Consider the following 21,076-nt stretch of genomic DNA (forward strand, 5'->3'; position numbering starts at 1 on the left):
CTGCTCTCCCCTTTCCTGCCAAACCACTGGAGTTTCCGGTTTAAATCGTGGTGATAGAAAATATCCCAAGTCTTTCTAACAGATATCATTTTTTCACAATGATAATTCACTGATGAGTTCTGGAATTCAGGTAAGAAGTGATTGAGGGAGTCACCAGCCAGAGGAAATGGAGGGCTTAGCAGAACAGAGTTAGAAATCAATTATTGGAAAAATAAACCTGCCATACCTCCACATGAAGGCCTTGAAATTTCACATCAATTGCAGTTATCTGAAGACTAACTTTACTTTCCCAGATAGTCCCTTGTCTCTGGTTACTGGCTTTTATGCTTACCCAATCTATTTTGAAAAGATTTTCAAAACTTTCAATTTTTTCCCTACATAATCCTAGAAATAGAACAGAAAATGCCTCAAGCATGAATGGAAACTTGCCCTTGTTTACTTCCTGTTACTTCATCACAAAGATTCCACAAGAACACATGCTCTTAATAACTTATGTTTCTTTTTTTATAATTAAAATTTGTCAAATCACAGAAATATTTTTTAGGGGGTGCTGGGGATTGAACCCAGGGCCTTGTGCATGTGAAGCAAGCACTCTACCAACTGAGCTATATCCCCAGCCTAAATCACAGAAACTATTTTTAAAGTTTTTTTTTTTAATTTAGCAACTAAAATAGTGCCTGGCACATCATAAGTTTATAATATATTATCATAAATATTTATTATTATTTATTTAACAAATATTTGTTAAATAAATAACCAAATTCATTTCATGGCAGTAAATATTTTTCTGTGGCATTTTTTTGGGGGTTGGGGGGTACAGGGAATGAACTTAGGGGCATTCAACCACTGAGCCACATCCCCAGCTCTATTTTGTGTTTTATTTAGGGACAGGGTCTCACTGAGTTGCTTAGTGCCTCACTGATGCTGAGACTGGCTTTGAACTCATGGTCCTCCTGCCGCCTGGCTATGGCATCATTTTTAATTGTTGCATAGAATTCTATTGTGTGAATTACCATAATTTATCTAAACAGGCCCTGGAGAGCTAAAGGAGAATTGAGCATTGTGATGGACACAGAGATTGTCCACATGGTCCCCTTCAAGGGGAAACTTGTTGCCTCATGACTAGCATCACTGGTACCCCCAGTTGTCAGTCTCCATCAGGAATTGTCTCAGCTACAGAAAGCTTCCTTCCAAGGGTGACTCATATTTTAAGGACAGATCATGGAGAGGCCCAAGGCAGAACTCCAACAGGGCATCTTCCTCCAGAGGTTAAAGGTGGGGGTTGCCTGAAGCTGCCCTACATATATTGTGGGGGCAATCTGCCCAGTCCTGTTTCTTCCTTCTCCCTTCCAAGGGTGCTAATTTCAGGGCACTCCCTAATAAATATATGGCACAGTAAATTGTCTCAGAGTCTGCTCCTGAAGAACCTAAACTGTGACAGATGGTTCTGACCCTCAAGGAACTCCCAAGTCTGTTAATTAAAACATTTCATAATTCTTACATGATAGCCCTTACCTATTACTAACACCAGGTTAAATTAGCACAGTGGTACATTGTGATATGCTATAAACCCATTAAAATGTAATATCCTTAGTGCTGGGTATGACACAGGATAGCTCCAGAAAGAAGGGGAAAGGGAAAGCAGCGAGAAAGGAAGGGAAATCATCAGATACTTAGTGGAGCCTTTCTCTTTGCTAAATTTCTCTGAATCTGTTTTCAGATACATCTCTTGCTCCTTGTTAGTCTTTGGACCACTCACGGGATGAGCATAAGTTAGGCAGTTACTATCTCTATATACCTATCTCCACTCCCCCCACTATAGCATTTGAAGAAACTGAAAATGGACACAACCCTGTCCAGGTAAAAAGTCTCAGCCTCATTATGAGAAGTAAGGACTAACAGGCCTTTTAATACCTGAAGACAGAAGTTAATGATCAACCACACTAACAAACACAAATCAAATAAAATTTTAAAACAAGCCAGGTACAGTGATACATGCCTGTAATCCAAGTGACTGGGAAGGCTGAGACAAGAGGATTATAAATCTGAGGCCAGCCTCAGTAATTTAGCAAGACCTTGTCTCAAAGTAAAAAAATAAAAAGGGCTGGGATGCAGCTCAGTGGTGGAATGCCCCTGGGTTTGAACCCCAGTACCAAATACAAAAACAAAACAAAACCCTGAGTTTGTATTCGAGGAAAAAAGTCCAGATTTAGGAGGAATCCAAGTGATAAGCTAAACCCTGTCAAGGTGTCAAGATGCTTCCCGGGATCCCTCAATCACACATTCCAAGGCAGCAGAAACCTACCAAGTGAGCTTCCTGTCACTCCCTGCCTCTCTGCCAGGCAGGTTCAGGCAGCATCAGGTTCAGCCCATGTGAGATGCCTCCTCCCAATCACAGACCATCCTTCCCCTGGACCGGAGGTTTAAAGAATCGCTGCAGGCTAGCAAAGCACCCTGGGCTGGTGAGGACTGCAGAGCCCAGCAGTGCCAGAAGGAGGTGGCAGCTCTGTGAGTACCCCCTTGCCCTGTGGGAAGCGTCTGCACCCTCCACAGTTGATTAACTTTCCTGGGAACAAAGTTAGCCATCTACTAGAGAAAGGGGAAGAAGTTACATTCTTGATTAATAGAACCTGCTACTTTTGTAATTTAGGATATTATTCTGATCTCTTTTATTTTGAACTGTACAAATTGCTCTCCTGAAACCTTTGATATCTTTGGCCTGTTGTCAGAACTGAGACCAAAGTCCTAGGGATGTTCTTCAGTTCTCCTGATTCCAACTTCAAATTTCCCCAGGAACCCTCAGGCTCCTGGTTAACTCTCTGATGGACCTAGCCTTTATAGACCCCCTCCTCCACAACTTTCTTGTGGAATCAGAAAAACAAAAGAATATCTAAGGAAATGGTCATGTTCTTTTTTAAAAATATATCCCATAGCCTAGGCGAGAGAGAGTTTCCTGATCTTGTTAGAAATCATTTGGTCTTGCCAACTAGTAATGGGATTTGTGGGGCAAATTATTCATGGTCCTTCTCTGAAAACAGTTCTGTTCAATATACATTTTGGTTGACATAATTCAACAGATAAGCTTACCTAAACAATGTTATTTTTGCGTAATTTATTCTTTACACTTCAGCAATTCTTGATCTTATTTAGGATCCACAGGTCCTAAATATATTTTTGTCCTAACATTCTTACACAAAATACAAGTTTCAAATAATGCTAGTACTATTTTGTTTGTGTTATAAGTCTCAAATTCTACTTCTAACTAGTTTTAAGATTTTTAAGATATTTAAGAGTTTATATTAATTTTAATATATTTTTTAATTGAAGACAATGTTTATTGACCATTTCTTGACTCAGTGAAGTTCAAAAACACAACAGAAAATAACTCAAGTTTTATGTATTTATGTATTTATGTATATTTGTATTATAAATAAAACTTCGGTTTTGTAGTTTTTTTGTGAGGAAATAGTTTTTCTTTTGATTAACCTTAATAGAAAAAAGTAATAATAATTCTTATTTTGTTTTTTGCTGACAACAAACTGTTTTGTTTTCTGCTAAAATAGGCTTAAAAATCAACTGACCAGTTTTGTTTGTTTGTTTGTTTGTTTTAACTACCAGGGAAGGATGCTTAGACTTTTTGAAACAAAGAGGAACTTAGAAACCATTTAGTTAAAGAAAAAAAAGAAAAAACAGCATTTCCTTTTTACCTCTCCTGCTTACATTCTTAACCAGACCAAATACCAATCAGCCCTAGAATCTGCTGTACCCTGCTCTGGAATCTGGGTCTGATGGCCACACAGCCCATCCACAAACCTGATAGGCCACCATTGCTTAACTGGGACAGAGACCACATTGCCCTGATCTCACGCCCCCCCTAGGATCTCCACTGTATTCCTGCCCTGGACCTGGGCATCCCACTGGCATTGCTGACACCTCTGGGCACTGGAGCCATTGCTTACATCTTAGTTCTTGATTTCTGGTGGGTGAATGGCTGCAGCCATCACAGGGAGCACCAGAAATCCAGAGCAGGGATGGCCAGTAGAACTTTCCATGATGATGGAAATGCTGTAGGCAACAGCTACTAACCACATGTGCCTGTGGAGTGCTTGAAATGTAGCCAGAGAACTAAAGAACTGTTTTTTGTTTTGTTTTGTTTTTTACTTCTATTGAGGTGAATTTATTTGACTTTAGTCGCATGTAGCTTCTAGCTACCATATAGGTCAAAGCAAGTTGAGAGAGCTGTAAAGTAAGAAAAATAAAACAAAACAAAACTCACGGATACTGTGAGCTGTGGGTATCACACCATGGAAATAAGCTTCCCTTTTCATCATTGTCAGGTTTAAGCAGACTTGTAAATTGTTCTGATCTGAAATCTTCATACCCACTTTTGTATACAATTATTTGCCCTTGTCCTAGGTTTCAGGGTTAAGGCTAAGACAACAGCATATTGTGATTCTTTTTCCTCCCCCCTCTCCTATTTCCTATTGATTTATTTACTCTTTGGTTAATCCAAATTTCTCTAGCATGAGTAGAGTTTGAGGTGTGGCTTGCGTGATCTCTGCTGCAACAAACTTGGGTGAGGAAAAGAGGTAATGAACTTGAAAAAAATGATCTCATGCTTGGTGGGTGAGTCCCACTTCTTCTTCTGCTTCAAGAATTGGTTTGTTTAGTGAGCAATTGTTTTTAGATCTATTCAATGTGTCTGGAAACCTCAACACCCTGGATGTGAATAATCTGTATAAGAAAACAAACTGAATGAAAGTATAAGAAAAAAAAAAAGAAATACATAGATAGCCTTTTAAAAATCCACCCTTCTCAAAGCAAAGGAACTCCCAGGGTGTTGAGCAATTTTAGTAAATCATCGTGGTGCCAGGTCACTGGGAAGTTTTTCACAGGGTGGGGTTCACGGGGGCTATTCCTTGGCAGGGAAAACATTTAAGGCGAGTTGCTCACTTCAGTCTGTGGCGTATCATTTCTAAAGTGGATAATCACTTCTCTGCTTTCTGTCCACCATGGTCGCTTCCCATTATTTTAAAAGTCACTAGTCCCTTTCTAGGCCTGCCTGGTAAAAAAAAAAAAAAAACCTAACCATACGTAGGGAAGCGTTGCATTAGAATAACAGGAGAAAGAGGCAGAAGACCACATATTTGAAACAGCCCCAGCATACCATGGACTAACAGGGAAGGCAAGAAGGGAGGGTGCCTCGCATCACCAGGAGTCAGTCTCTGACCACACAGAGACACACCCATGCCTTTAATCTTCAATTTAGGGTCTGGGCTACCTTCTGCGTATCTTCCTTCTCCCTTTGAACATAAATATGAGGGATCTGATCAAATCATTCCCAAAGAGGCGTTGACATTGGTGGCTAATGAGACTCCATGTGTGTCTTCTGAATGTATTTGTATTTTAATCAGCAGCAAAGCAGTGATTCTGTAATTGTGGCATTTCCATATTAGGGTGAAGAGTAAGGAAGATTTTGAGTAGAGGGAAAGGGTTGAAGGCTTTTTTGTTTGACTTAATTTCTAAGATAAAAAGCAAGCTCCAGGGCAGGGGATTTGGACTTTCTCTTAATGTCAAAGAGATATAAATAGAGGTGGAATCTTATTATTTTAAAAGGAATAAAGTAGCTAGGCACAGTAGTGCAATCCTTCAATCCCAGCAGCTTGGCAGACTGAGCCAGGAGGATCTCAAGTTCAAAGCCAACCTCATCAATTTAGTGAGGTCCTAAGCAACATAGTGAGACCCTGTCTCTAAATAAAAAATAAAAAGGGATGGGAATGTGGCTCACCTGGGTTTAATCCCCAGTAGAGGAAGAAGAAGGAGAAGAAGAAGAAGATAATCCATTATGCAATGAATGGGCACATGACCAATAATGGCCCTGGAATAAAAGACACTTTAATTTTTCCCTAAATTACAAACTTTAGTAAGACACAATAAACCAAGAATATAGTTATTGACTTTTAGGTGTGGCATTCAACCTATTTACAGGGTTTATAATTTTGCTTTTTAAATATAATTCTTTATCAAATTGGATTTTTTAATGTACAAAAACCTGCTCCTTTGTGGGTTTAGAATAAATCATTAAACAAACTTGTGTAAGGAAGAGATATAACAAAGCACTGGGCAAGGTTGCTGTGGCAAGAGGATGGGGGGCAGAAAAGCCAAACACACATGTCCACAAACAGGACCTAGATTAACTCCCCAGGAAATCTGTTTGCCAAGGACAGAGAGAGTATCTAGGGAAGGAATGGTAACTCTGGACAAGGGTAGTAGAAGAGTTTTTCAGTTGGGCTTCAGAGATGGCAAAGAATCCAAGAGGAAGAAAAGGAAGGGATTCCAAAGAGAGGAACAACCAAGTTCACCCTGGAGGCATGCTCAGGACTCAAGGGGAGCAGGGAGACTACTTGGAACTGGGTGGTGCGTCCTGAACACAGCTAAGAAGTTCATACTTAATCTCCTAGGTTGTCCAGCCTCTCTGCCACTGACTAGAAGAATGAAATGGTTGGGTCTGCCCAAATACTGTAGAAACAAGGAAAGGGAGGTCATTGGTTTGTCTCCAGGAGCAGAAAAGAAGTTCTCAAATTTGAATGCACTGGAATAGGACAGGAGCAAGTTTGAATTGGAAGATATTGGTCAATAACAGAGAATGAGTGGACAAGTGAAGTCACCTGGTAGTAGGAAGTGAAGGAGCCAGTGGCTGAGCGTATAGGTAAAGAGACAGCTATCTATGACGGTCCTTTGAATTTAGGGTACAATGAGCCTTGGAGGTTTTTAAGCAGAGGAGTGAAATAAAGCCAGAGCTGTGTATTAGGATAGTGGATCTCAAGGTTGATTTAGTGACTGGCACGTGAAAGTCTTGTTTATCTTTGTGGAACACCACCAAGTGTTGATATACTAAGTTTAAAATAATGAAGCAGATCGCGAGCCTACTTTGTGTCTCAAACTAGTTTTAATATAGACAGGTAGTAACAGCGCCCAAGATTTAAGAAAATTTATGAGAGGGAAATTCTTAAAATCACAAATATTGCTCAGTAATTTTTTTCTAAAATCAGAAAATGATTACAATAATTCCATTTGCCCCCAAAACTTCCATGCTCTCTATAGGATTGTTTGAGGACCTCTGCTTTAGAAAGTTCACTCCCAAAGCATTGCATGGAATGGATATGGAAGTTGTTGAGATCATTCGAACCAGAAACTATCAGCTGGCAGTAGAAATTGGAAAGGGTAAAATGGTCTCAGAGACATCAGAGAGTGATAATTTTGGCTTCTATCAAAACCATAATCAATCCAAATCAAGAGAGTGCATTAGACAAGGTTCTTCACAGAAACAGAACCAATAGAAAATACATATATATGTACATATAGGAAAGGTGTGTGTGTGTGTGTGTGTGTGTGTGTACACCTAGATATGTCTGGATATGTATATAGATATAAATATATATCCTATCATCTGTCATCTATCTATCTGTATCTAGAGAAAGAGAATTATCTTAAGGATTGGCTCATGTGATTTTTGGGGACCAATGCATCTGAAATCTATACAGCAGGTTGGCAGTCTGAAAATTCGGGAAGAGTGGATGCTGCTCTCTATGTCTGAAATCTGCAGATTGACAACTCATGCAGACCTTCTACGTAGCATTCATGAGTCAGAACTGCTGCTTCTTCAGGAAACCTCAATGTTTGGTCTTAAGGCTTCCTTTGACCAGAGAAACCCCCTGTCCCCCTATTATGGAGGGTATTCTACTTTATTCAAAGTCTACTGACTTAAATGTTAATTGCTTCTCAAAAAAAAAAAAAAAAATCTTCAAAGCAATATCTAGACTGCTCTTTGACCAAAAACCTGGGTACCGTATTCAAGCCCTGCTAACGCATAAAATGAACCTTCCCAGGGTATTCCTTACAATATTTCCTTATCAGGCCAGCAAAGACAAAACTCAAGAGGCAAAACTTCTCCCAGGCCTAGAGAACAGATTTACATTCTGTGTGTATGGGGAGCAGGGCCCCGTTGTCCTTGCCTTTTGTGCTTTCTTCATACCTGTCCCTCTCTGGAAAGGCAAACAAACTCATAATGTCTTTGGTTTTTTTTAATATTTATCAATGTGGAAGTTCACTGACATTTTTATTTTTTAACCTAAAAATGTTCATTGGTTTGCCCTCATGCACAAGCATTATTGGCCCTAACAGAAATCATGTCACCTTTCCTTTGGTGTACAAGCAACCCTTCCTAAGTCAGTCCTCCATCTTGTGTTTGAGGGAAGCAAATCCACTTGTCTCAGTTTTCCAGGAAGATTCCTAGATGTCCTCCACTGAATGGGAGTCTCTTGACACAGAGACTACATAATGTCAGCTTCCACACTGTGACCAGGGCCTTCCGGCTTCACTCTTAGATATCCTGGAAGTCCTTGGATAATTGCTATTTTTTTGTTCTTCTTCTTCTTTTTAGGTACATATGACATAGAGTGTATTTCAACATATTATACATACATGGAGTGTGACTTATTCTGATTAGGATCCCATTCTTGAGGTTGTACATGATGTGGAGTTTCACTGGTCGTGCATTCATGCATGAACATAGGAAAGTTATGTTCAATTCATTCTACTGTCTTTCCTATTCCCATCTCCCCTTCCTTCTCTTCATTCTCCTTCGTCTAATCCAATGAACTTCTATTCTTCCCTCCCCTCCCCCTTTATTGTGTGTTGGGATAGACTTATTTCACTTAGCACAATCGTCTCTATCCATTTATCGGCAAATGCCATGATTTCATTCTTCTTCATGGCTGAGTAATATCCCATTGTGTATCTATACCACATTTTCTTTATCCATTCATCTGTTGAAGGGAACTTAGATTGGTTTTATAGCTTAGCTATTGTGGGTAAATGCTTTTTAAGATCAGTAATTAGTTCTGTGTGCAACTTTCTTTTTTATTAGTTCTAGATCCCCAGTTTCCACTGTGGAACTTGCCATGTGCTTTAAGGATGTATACCTGGTGAGGGGATCCTCTGTGATCCCAGGCTCCCTACTGCACTTTTGTCCCATCCAAGGAGGCACCATTTTGATCTGTTTTTAAATACTAGAGCTCCATATTGAAATCATATTTCCATATTTCCATTGAAACTATGGCTCTGTGCTTTAAAATATTAAACCACTACATTGGGCGTCTTTGCCATTCCTTGGTTTATCAGCTCTTGCCTGTCTGCTTCAAGGAACTGAGTAAAGAAAAGTAATACTGTCTAGGTGATTAATATTATATTAAAATTCCACATATATTCTCATTTAATTTGCACAGTACCCCTTGAAACCAGGTATTACTATTTCCATGTAGAAAAGAAAGTCAAGAAGATCTAGTAACTTCCTGAGGGTCCCAGAACTATAAAGTGGGAAAGCAAAGATTCAAAGCCAGGTATACAAAGCTCACATTCTTTCTATTTCGCCTCACTCCCTAACTTCTTCAGCAGTAAGCTCTAGGCAAATCACTAAGTTGTATATTCATCCATCCTTCTATTCATTCATGTAAACATTTATTTACTACTTTTTTAATATTTTAGTTGTAGTTGGACACAGTACCTCTATTTTGTTTATTTATTTTTATGTAGCGCTGAGGATCGAACCCGGGGCCCCACACTCGCAAGGCAAGCGCTCTACCACAGAGCCACAACCCCAGCCCTTACTGACTTTATTTTTTATTTAACTAAACAATTGAGTACCTGTTATGTGTCAGGCACAGTCACACTTTGGACCTAGAAAGGTAAGTGTAACAGAGTTCCAATGTCTTCTGTTTTGGAGAGTCTTGCAGTCAAGTGTAGGAAGCCCTTCATAGATGGATACTAAGAAAAAAAGAATGTGAAAGGTGGAACAGAACAGAATCATCTCTGAATAATTTCTCTGCCAGGAAGAAAGGAGCGTCCAGCCCATAGTAAACCTCAGAGGTCATCTCTGCATCCCCTCTCAGTCTGGAGCAGAGGCCATAGAGCTGGCCAAAGCCAGAGAGTTGAGGCCCAAGGGCGGGAGCTGACTGTTTAGGAATGCTGGTGGAATGCACAGAAGGCCCTCCCCTGTGGACGTGCAGCCTGGTACCTGACTCTCGCCACACCCCAGCATAACTGGAAAGCTTCCCCCGCCCCCCGCCCAAGAGAATTTTTTTCCCCTATGAAGCCAACCATGGAAAATAAAGAGAAGCACAGATAGATAACTGTGTATAAAGGCATCCATTTCTCCCCAGCAAAGCAGTTCCTGAGCAGGGAGCAGAAGGAAAGTGGATGGGAGGTTGCTTTTCAAACTGGGAACCCTTAACTATGTCACCATTAGAGCCTCCTTCCTATGTTCCAAAAGTCTCTGGTGCATAAAGCAAAACCTTAACTCAATACTCTGCTCTTCCTAAATATCCCCTGGCTATTATTAATAATTTCTCATATTTGTAAATGATCTGAGTTTGCCAATGGCTTCTGCAGCTCTCATCTCATTTGGTGATCACGACCATCCTGTGGGGGGAACAAGTTGTGTTCTGCCCTAAATGAGGAGGAGGCTCAAGAGGGTCATTGCCCAAGGTCACACAATTATGACAGGCAGGACTAGGACTTGAACCTTAGTATTCTGATGTGCAGGCCCAGTGTACTCACTATTAGTCCACAGCCTCCAAACGACACTGAGCTCCCAGAAGCCTGGTTTAAATCTCAGCTTCTGCACCTTCTAGCAGTGTGACCTCGGGCAAACTAATCCCTTCAATCCTCCTTTTCTTCATCCTCAAAATGGAAGCAAACAGATCTTTTAAGAAAGTGCCACTGTGCTGACACGACACCAGTGATTTGAGCCCCATGAGACTCATTGAAGACTTCTTCCCTCTGGAACTGTAAGATAATACCTTTGTGGGGTTTTAGGCCACTATGTTAGTGGTAATTTGTTATAGAAGTGGTAGGAAACAAATACAGATTTTGGTTAAAATGCCCATCCCTCAAGTCTGTTGAGAAGATGAGCATAAAGAGCCTAACTCAGTGCCCATTCAATGGCAGCTTCTGTTATTGTTTTTGTTACTTTGGAAGATAGGTGAACTTTCTAAATTATTAGTGTCCCTGATGCCAAAGGCCTAAGGGAGAAGGAGAAAATATACAGTGGAAAAGAAAAACTTCTAGTAGCCAGCAAATTCAGGATATCTGCCCATCATGGGTTCCTGCCTTCCATAAGCCAGCCCACAGCTGGGCTGCCTCCCTGGCAATTCCTACCATGTCTGTTGAGGTTTCTTTTGTGCTTTTTTTTGCACAAACCAGGCTCCTATCTGCTTCCTTTCTTTACTCTCCCCTCATCTGCATTTTCTCACCCTAACTTTGACCCTTGGAATTCTCCCATGGTGTATTCATTTGCCCTTTCCTCTCTTTAAAAAATCTGTGTGGCACCATTTGACCCAGCTATCGCACTCCTTGGCCTATACCGAAAGGACTTAAATTAGCATACTATAGTGACACAGCCACATCAATGTTCATAGCAGCACAATTCACAATAGCTAAACTGTGGAACCAACCTAGATGCCCTTCAATAGATGAATGGATAAAGAAACTGTGGTATATATACACAATAGAATATTATTCAGCATTAAAAGAGAATAAAATTATGGCATTTGCAGGTAAATGGATGGAGCTGGAGAATATCATGCTAAGCAAAGTAAGACAATCCCCCAAAACCAAAGGCCAAATGTTCTCTCTGATAAGTGGATACTGATCTATAATGGGGAAAGGGAAATTAGGGAACTGTGACTGGGCAAAGCAGAGAGTGGGAAGGGGAAGGGGCATGGGGGCAGGAAAGATGGTGGAATGAGATGGACATCATTACCCTAGGCACATGTATGACTGCACATATGGTGTGACTCTACCTTGAGTACAACCAGAGAAATGAAAAATTGTGTTCATTCTATTTGTGTACGACGAATCAAAATGCATTTGTTGTCATGTATAACTAATTAGAAAAAATTTTAAAAAGGAAAAAGAATCAGTTGGCTGAAAGTAAAAAGAAAAAAAAACTGTGTGGCAGAGTCATATTTGGAAAAGCATATATTTTACTCATAATTGACTTGCTCAGCTCCTTTCTGGACCAATGGAGTCTTGAAGGTGGTCTATCTAACCCTTTCCTTTTTCTCCATATCCCTCCTACTTTCCCCTGGTTATTCATATAGTTCATTTTGTTTAAATGCATTTTACTTTAAATTTCCTCCAAAAAAAAAATGCTTCTTCATTCTGTTCCATAAGTCAAATTAATCACCACAAATAGGCTGCTACCTGAAAAGTAGATGCATAATCAGCACAATAATGGTCAATAATGGTGCTGAATTTTGCCTGTCCAGATTTTTGCCCTTTTCTCTATATACTTCTGTTATCTGAACCTCTATCTTTCACAGTCTAGTTTAGAGAGTAACCCAACTGGTCAGAGATAATGTCTGTACATACCAGGAATGAACTTCACACGCAGCTCATCTGTGTACATGAGTAAAATTCTCCTTTAGGGGACTTTGTGCTTTAAGTTCTTTAATGTAGTAAGATTCCACTCCATTTAGTGTGCAACAACACTGGAAAGAAAGGAATGGCATTTCTCAGCGGAAACTTCACACAGGGATGGTTTGACAATGATCCAGAATCTTCCATTCCTCAGTAAACATTAATGGAGTACCCATTATGTGCCAAATTCTAGCCAAGAATACACATACACTTTAACTCCTCAAGTTCCTAGTTTCCCAGGAAAATAGCAAAAGGAAAATATTTATAGATAACTTCAATTTCCCAGAAAGTGACTAAGACATATATTATAGTGCAACAGGGAAGTTAAAATTTAGCAAGTCCTCGATCAAATAAAAGCCTTGCCTCCCACTGATTCTGGTCTACAAACCAGGAATTAAGCCTGAACTGGCTACCTTGTTGTCTCCTGGGGGGGCTTGCTCTTCTGTCTCTACTTCCTAACTTTCCCTTTCCTGGAAAGTCGCTCATCCTCAGTTCCCTGCTTCCTCCTACATGTTTCCAGGTCTACTCTACTGGTCAAAACCAGACACATTCTGCAAGACCCAGGGCTCCTTTCCTCAGAACCCTCAGTATTTTGTGTCTGCACAACCACATGGGAACATAACTTCCCTACTAAAACACAAAAGCCTAGAATAAACAATCTCCCTTACATTTCTGTGTATACCTCACAATGCAAATTATATCATTTAATACATTTTTATTTAGACCATGAATGCATGAATTGGTTAGTTGATTGATTAATTAATAAACTATTAAGAGATGGGGATGTCTTTTCTCAAGATATACTAAGCTCAGAAGCCCAAATGATTGACCTAAACATTCACCCATGTGTTCCTTCCAGGTAATTCTCAGAGAGGCTAGAAGCCTGTGTTCAGCTATCTCTGACATGGAACATTTTGCAACATTTCTGGAAGCCAGTGTTAGCTGCAGGGAAATTCTTGGATCCTAGAGTCATACAGACAAGGACTTCCCAAAAGCTGAAGACATTCATCTCTGCTGTGGCTTCTTGGATAACCCAATTTAAGCTTTAGTTTTCTGATCTGCAAAACGCAGCTGCCTCCTCTCTTTTCTTGTTCTATCTAGTTGGCTTATGAGAATTAGGTGTATGAGTGTAAAGCATGCCCTTTTCTCTCTATACTTTCGTTATCTGAACTTCTTCTTTCAGCAATCTACTTATTAGTATATCTAGTAACACTCTCTGTGACATTTTATTTGCCAAGTATTTTTTAATAACAAAATATTCATAAAATAATGGTTTTTAACAGAAACCCACAGTTCATATGGAAACCAATCACTAACTCTATGAGTTTATCCTTTGGGTTTCATAGGTCCCTGGTAGAGGATATGCAGGACTCTTGGTGTGTGTCCGTCCTGCAGTCCTCACCATCTCAAATCTCCTTTTTATTCTTGAAGGGCCTCAGTTCATCCCTCAAAAGTATGCCTCCTGTACCTCAAAGGCACTCATCAGACTCTGGAAGCCTTTATTTTTCTTTTTCTTGTTTATAAAGTTATTGTGATTACTAAGCTAACTAATCAAATTTCCTCCATTACTTAAAGATTATACATGCCCCAAGTTTGGATGTTTTGGGACACAAAAAGGCAATACACAATGTCATGATGTAGTCATGGTATAGATACTACAGCAGTATTTATCTGCTCCTACTAAAGCATAACATTCTCAACTGTGTCTTCAGCTTGTGAGAAATCCTGAAGATGGCCAAGGATGATTCCACTGTCCGTTGCTTCCAGGGCCTGCTGATTTTTGGAAATGTGATTGTTGGTGTAAGTAATGAGAATTTTCAGAAAAGTCTGCTTTTCCTGTAAGCATGAGTTTATATTAATCAAAAGCGAGATTTAAAATGAAAATAATGACTTTTGCTTCCAACTTTAAAGCATACGAATCTAAAAGAAATCACATCCACCATGGCCAGTATCCAAACACATCTATCACAAGTGCACTTCAGTGCTTCTTTCTGATTTCATCTTGGTCTGATTTTGGGAATCTGTTACTAAGGCTGTTAGGGCAAATATCTGCATCTTCTTGTTCTCCTACACAGAGGCCAATACTGGGATGTGGGAATGTCTTGTAGGTCAAGCTGTGTGGGTACAAAGGGAGAGCACTTGTTTGGGAGTCAAGAAACTTATTCTTGGACCGGCTCTGCCTCTGACTTAACGTGTAACCCTGGACAAGTCATCACCTTTCAGGGCCAAGATGTCTCAACTATGAAATACAGGCCATAGGATAAGCTTCTAGCCAAGATTCTAGCTCTCACTGATAAGTATGATCAGAACCACTTCAAATATTACAATCCAGCAATGTGGGCAATAAGGCAGTGGGGGAGGGCTGGGGATGAGTGGTAACCTTCATATAAAAAAGGCATTATCTAGGGCTGAGACTGTGGCTCAGCGGTAGAGCGTTCGCCTAGCACGTGCAAGGCCCCGGGTTCAATCCTCAGCACCATATAAAAACAAGCAAAAAAATAGATAAATAAATAAAATAAAGGTGTTGTGTCCAACTACAACTAAAAATAAATATTTTTTTTAAAAAAGGGCACCATCTAGGGCTGGAATGTTGCTTGGTGGTAGAGCAGTTGCCTAGCATGCATGAAGTCCTGGATTCATCCCTAGCAATACAAAAGAAAAAAAATAGAAGCCATGTCAGATTATTTTTTGGATGGTCTAAAATTATCTAGGTATTTTCCCAAATAGGAATAAGACCAAGAGACATGTGAAAGAAAGTAGTATCCAAGGGAGACTGTATATGGAAGGAAGGAGCAGGATGGAACTAGCTGTTTGATTTCCTGGTAATGAGGAGTTGAAGTCAGTTGCATAAAAGCTGTGCAGGGGAGGAAGTCAGTCTGTCTCACCGCCCCCACCTCCATTCCCTTTCCCAATGCTGTGCTCCTGGCCACCTGCCTGACACTACCCACTCTTGGCTTGCTCCCAGATGTGTGGCATCGCCTTGACTGCAGAGTGCATCTTCTTTGTATCTGATCAACACAGCCTCTACCCACTGCTGGAAGCCACCAACAATGATGACATCTATGGGGCTGCCTGGATCGGCATGTTTGTGGGCATCTCCCTCTTCTGCCTGTCCGTCCTAGGCATTGTGGGCATCGTGAAGTCCAACAGAAAAATTCTTCTGGCAGTAAGACCTTAAAACTCTCTATAACTGTTTTCATGAACCCATTTCAAAGGATTGTTTCTTCATCACTGAGCACAATGCCTGGGCTTTCCTTGACACACGTAGGAGTAGAGTTCCAGATGAGGGTGAAAAAGCAGGGAGGTTCCCTGCAGTGACATCATCCCTTGGAGCAAGAACATTCTCCAGAAGTCCAGAAGGTTCTCATACAGGGAACCCAAAGGGAAACATCTGGGAGTGACTCTACTGATTGTTTTCTAGATCTATGCTTCTCTAGCTGATATCTGCAGGTGCCCAACATATACAGCCAGAAATTACATAAGACCAAAAAAAATTGTGAGAACTTGTTTATTAGATTTTTTGCCCTTGACAAGAAGTAGTTGTAAATACTATTTTAATATTAATCATTAATATGTAAGGACATAAAATACCAAGTAGCCATGAAGGTTTCAGAGAAAGCAGGAGGATTTTTGAAGATTTTTGAGCTCAAGGCTGCTGGGTTTATATGAGGGCCTGCCCTTCCCACATCAAGAAAACCTTGACAAGCCCCACTGCGAGTGCCCCTTCCACTCACACCCACCTGTGAAGGCTCTAACCCTGTCCCCAAACCACATGCAGCAAGACTGTGACCTGCCTTCATAGATGGAAGCAAATTTGAGGCCAGCAGAGCTAAGAAACCTCTAAGTTGCACCTAGATCTCTACTGCCTGCCCCTATGCACCAGGACAGAAGTTTCTTGTGTTGCCATGGGAAAACACACACACACACACACACAACTCCCAACCTCTGAAATAACTTCCCTGCCCAAATGCTCAGGACCTGAGTTCGACTTTTAGAAAACAAGTCCCACAACTTTAGGTACCTGTTGGTTTACTGTCCTGGTACTCAGGGAATGCAGACCATTGCCATTCTCTATTTCCTTAGTGTGAGTTAGTTCAAGGGCAAATGCACCCACTTTGGGAGGGTGGGGAAAGGAATGCAAGGAAGAGGAAGAGGAGAGGCACGTGTCCCTAAAGACAGCCTTCACCTGCATCCCAGCCCAGTGTGTGTGTCTGACAGAGCCAGGAGGTCTGAGCTGGGGAGGGAGAAGGAGGAGGAGTGCCCTTTCCATGGGACTGACAGGGAAACACCTGCACCCCATGCCACCCTTCCAGAGTCCCACAGAGATGTCCTGAGGCTCTGTGAGAGGAGCAGCACATCTCTTGATAAGTATCAAGGTGGAGCCAATACAGGGAAAAACAGTACAGAGCTGGCTTCTGAAGGTCCCCTGACAGCAGACAGAGGTTTTTACCATCCAGGTGGCGTGGGCAGTAGAGGATTCTGTTCAGAAAGCTTCCCAGGAGCAAAGGAGGAGGACGTTTTCCCCTGCCCTCCCCCACTGACTCTGACCACAGTCCCCCTTCTCAAAAAGGACACGAGGACCAAAAGTGCACGTGTAAAGCCAAGGAAGGCAAAGGCAGAACTCTCACCTAGACTTAAAGGACATCTGCTGCCCGGTATTTTCCAGCTAGAAATAGAGATGGTGTCACAGGGAGGCATTATGTGCCACCATGGGTATGCAGCCCATGTGCCCCATGCACACGCACAACACAAACCCCATCAGTACACCTGGTGAGCTCTGCTTTATTCACATGAGTGACAGGATGTGGGAGGAGGATGCCACTGAGACACTGTGTGCCTGGCTACTGGCTCTTCTCTGATATACCAAGGTCCTGGTTATGAAGGACACAATGTTCAACAGATGCTGATTTATCTTCTTCTGACCTCTGAGATTCTAAAATGTTCTGAAAAGCATAAAGAAAATCTCTTAATTAGAGGAGATTTTTAAGGCTCTCCATCATGTGAGACACACTAAGACTCTGCCTGCCCCTGAGCCTACACACACATGTGCACATGCGCACACACACACACACACACACACACACATATCGATTCATTCTCTTGCATTTGTTTTTCCCAGTTAAACTAGAAATTCAGGAACTGGATGAGAAAGCTCTATCCACCCTGATCATACAGTGACCTCTTCGAAGATGGAGGTCTCTTCCCCCAATGGGGACTTCAGCCAACCTAAACAAATGGCCACTTGTTCTCCTGAGAAAATCAGAGGATTTTGCTGACTAGTACAAAGCCTTGCACACAGCACCTAGAACCAAGCCCCATTCCAACCAGCTGATCAAAGAAGCCTTGTGTGATAACTGCATGAATGTTCAGATGACTATATTTAGGTTAAAGTGCTGAAAAATGATGGCCATCATTTGGGGAAGTCTCTTTTGGGGGATAAATGTAATTCTTTTGTCTCATTTGTTTCCTTTCCAGTATTTCATTCTGATGTTTATAGTATATGGTTTTGAAGTTGCATCTTGCATCACAGCAGCTACGCAACGAGACTTTGTGAGTATGCTCCCCAAAAGCACAGAGCAGAAATGATAATGAGTCTCCATTACCATAATAACATAATGGCTGGCATGCATTAAGCCCTTGCTGTGTGCCAGGCATGCTAATAGGCACACTAATAATAGATAGTTAATTTTACTTAATACTCATAAACCTAAGAGATAGGCAATATCTCCTGTCATTTTATAAATGAAAAAATAATAATAATGAGACATAAGAAGGTAAAGCAAGCTGGGTGTGGTGGTGCATGCCTGCAATCCCAGCAGCTTGGGAGGCTGAGGCAGGAGGATCACAAGTTCAGAGCCAGCCTCAGCAAAAGTGAGTTGCTGTCTCTAAAATACAACTCAGTGAGAGCCTGTCTCTAAATAAAATACAAAATAGGGCTGGGGATGCGGCTCAGTGCCCCTGAGTTCAATCCCCAGTACACGCCCCTCCCCCCAAAAAAAGAAGATAAAGTAACAAAACTCATCTGAAGTTGCACAGCAAACAGGTGAGAAAGAGCAGAATTCTGACCCCAGGCAACCTGACTCCCAGGGTCCAACCTGGTAACCATAGGCTCATCTTCACTCTGACCCATATTCTACCTCAGCTAATACTTATCTTTCTTTCTTTCTTCTTTTCTTGTTGTTTCCCTACCCTATGCCACCCTATAATATCTGTTCACCCTGGTCACAGTAACCTCTTTGAAGATGGGGGGTTTCTTCCCCACATAGGGACTTAAGCCAACCAGGCAGCCTTAGCCCACTACACTTGGCATCTCTGAGTATGGTTTTGCTCTAAGAGAATGTTCAGAGTCCTCAGCAACAGGTGAGAAGAATATTTTCCCTTCTATGGGCACTAGTATGCTAACTCTCCCTCTTATTTTTGCCTCTGTCCCTGTAGTTCACACCCAACCTCTTCCTGAAGCAGATGCTGGTGAGGTACCAAAACAACAGCCCTCCAAGCAACGATGACCAGTGGAAAAACAATGGAGTCACCAAAACCTGGGACAGGCTCATGCTCCAGGTAAGGTGGGTGGTCCTGGGGAGATGCCATTTTGTAGTTAGACCAGTGGCCAGGTGGACATGGTTGGGAGTGAAGTCAGCATCTCTAGAGGGCTTTGCTCCAGAAGAGACTTGTGACAGGCAAGGTCATCTATGCCTCTTATTTACTGGTGGAGGCAGGGGTGCACGAGGAGAATGTTGAACACATGACTCAATGGAATCCCTAAATATATGTTTAATTTCAAGTCATGATGTTGACTTCGCTTACCTTCATGGCAAGTAGATCAAAGAAATTTACATTAATCATATGCTCTACTTCTTAGAAGGCAGGTCTTATTCAATTAAAAGAAAAATGTCTACTCAAATGGCAATTTCTGCCTATCTTACCTTTCTGATACATTTCTATACCTCCCATGTGTCAGTTCTGCTAAGGACAGGGGATATAACTTGATTTAATTACCCAATTTTTTTCTAACTGGCAATCATACCATCCAGTTTATCTCAAATACCATCAGAAGTCCAAGTCTTCCAGAATATGACCCCCATATTGCCATATGCATATAAATTGTTATCTTCTATATACCCCCAATGTGACACAACTTTCCCTACCCTGCTCCTGCTTCCTACCCCCCCCACCAACTTTTCAGTCTGTCAACCAGCAAACCCCCTCATAATGTCCACTCCTTCTTTGAACTCACCCTTTTCTCTCTGGCTTTACTAGAAACTCGACTGCCTCCTAGTGGCACTACCTTTTCTTCATCTTCTTGCTTTCCCCCATATCTCATGCACCCTAGGAACTGGAAATTAACTAAATGCCTCTGTGTTCTACTTGGCTGCCATACTATTTCTTTCCTTCCTTCATTCCTCCTTCATGACATCAGTCTCTATCGCCCATTACCCTTCTTTATTATGATTACTTATCAACCACCTTCCAATCAGTCATTTCCTTCATTGGGGATTTCAATATCTCACTCACTGTCCACTCTTCATTCATATTCCTGTCATGGGCCTAGCGTGAGACTTTGACAACCACATGGATGATCTCTCAATTCCCTATCCTACAGCATTCCAAAGGTCTTCTCCACCTCAGCTCAGCCACTCTCTTCCATAGCCATGGCTACTGTGTCATAACCAATAATTACGCTAAGAAAACCCCACTCTGTCCACTGTCTTCTATTTTATCTTCATTTATTCTTTTTTTTAACATATATATGTGTTATGTAAGATTAAATGAGATAATATACTTAAGGGGTTGGTACAATGCTTGGCTCGTAATAAACCCTTAATAAATCTTTATTGTTAATACTAATATCTTGGTACAATAATGTGAGAGAGATATCATCATTCCAATATTACACATGAGCAAATTTAAATGCAGAAAATTAAAAACTAGTGGTGTAGAAATTATAAGTAATTCTTGTTTTGCTTTTCTGCGTTTTTACCATTTTCCTCAATAATTTTGTGTTACATTTATAAGGGAAGAAAATAAACTGGAAAAAAAAGTGTTAGAACCTGGTGTCATGCAGCTGTGCCTCTACATAGAAAAGGAAGATCAATTGGCACGTAACTGATATCCTTATGTTGGCTGGAATGCAAGATAGAGAGGATAAAGCAAAGTTCAAGTGTTTGAAGGAGGAATGAAGGAAAGAAGGAAATAGTATGGCAGCCAAGTAGCGTGTGTGTGTGTGTGTGTATATATATGTATATATATGTTGTAAATGGACACAATACCTTTATTTTGTTTATTTATTTTTATGTGGCTGAGGATCAAACCCAGTGCCTCACACATGAAAGGCAAGCACTGTACCACTGAGCCTTAGTCCCAGTCCCTCTTCATTTATTCTTATATTTCCTGCCCAATAATTTTTCTCCTTTAGGATCTCCAATTAATTGGCCACCTTTTCATGCAATATCACCCTTTTCATATTCTCTTCCCTCCTAACTGTCCCTTCATCAACCTCCTTTACTCCCTTACCTGTCGCTGTTCATCAGGGAACTAACTGACCCCCACTGTGGGAATGCAATTTTCACCCACTCTTCAGCTACACTCTAAGAGCTAA

The 21,076-nt window shown here is 41.1% G+C and overlaps 2 protein-coding genes and 1 non-coding gene across 3 annotated transcripts in view; 2 read left to right on the top strand and 1 right to left on the bottom strand.

Moving 5' to 3' along the window:
* Tex55 (testis expressed 55) overlaps window positions 1-4,085 on the top strand; it is a 35,551-nt gene extending 31,466 nt beyond the window's left edge. Inside the window, exon 4 of the mRNA XM_046457837.1 lies at window positions 3,879-4,085. Coding sequence (XP_046313793.1) covers window positions 3,879-4,085 — 207 coding nt within the window. The remainder of the gene's footprint in view (window positions 1-3,878) is intronic.
* Window positions 543-615, bottom strand: Trnav-cac (transfer RNA valine (anticodon CAC)). The gene has a single exon. It is a non-coding gene; the product is annotated as a tRNA-Val (tRNA).
* The window catches only part of Upk1b (uroplakin 1B), a 30,594-nt gene continuing 11,899 nt past the window's right edge, over window positions 2,382-21,076 (top strand). Inside the window, exons 1-5 of the mRNA XM_046457975.2 lie at window positions 2,382-2,508; window positions 14,193-14,280; window positions 15,446-15,646; window positions 17,956-18,030; window positions 18,916-19,038. Of these exons, the coding sequence (XP_046313931.1) occupies window positions 14,212-14,280; window positions 15,446-15,646; window positions 17,956-18,030; window positions 18,916-19,038 (468 nt within the window). The 5' untranslated portion in view covers window positions 2,382-2,508; window positions 14,193-14,211. The remainder of the gene's footprint in view (window positions 2,509-14,192; window positions 14,281-15,445; window positions 15,647-17,955; window positions 18,031-18,915; window positions 19,039-21,076) is intronic.

The sequence above is a fragment of the Marmota monax genome, unplaced genomic scaffold (assembly GCF_021218885.2).
Source record: "Marmota monax isolate L192 unplaced genomic scaffold, Marmota_monax_Labrador192_F-V1.1 WCK01_AAM20220418_F8-fsc00052, whole genome shotgun sequence".
Lineage (NCBI taxonomy): Eukaryota > Metazoa > Chordata > Mammalia > Rodentia > Sciuridae > Marmota > Marmota monax.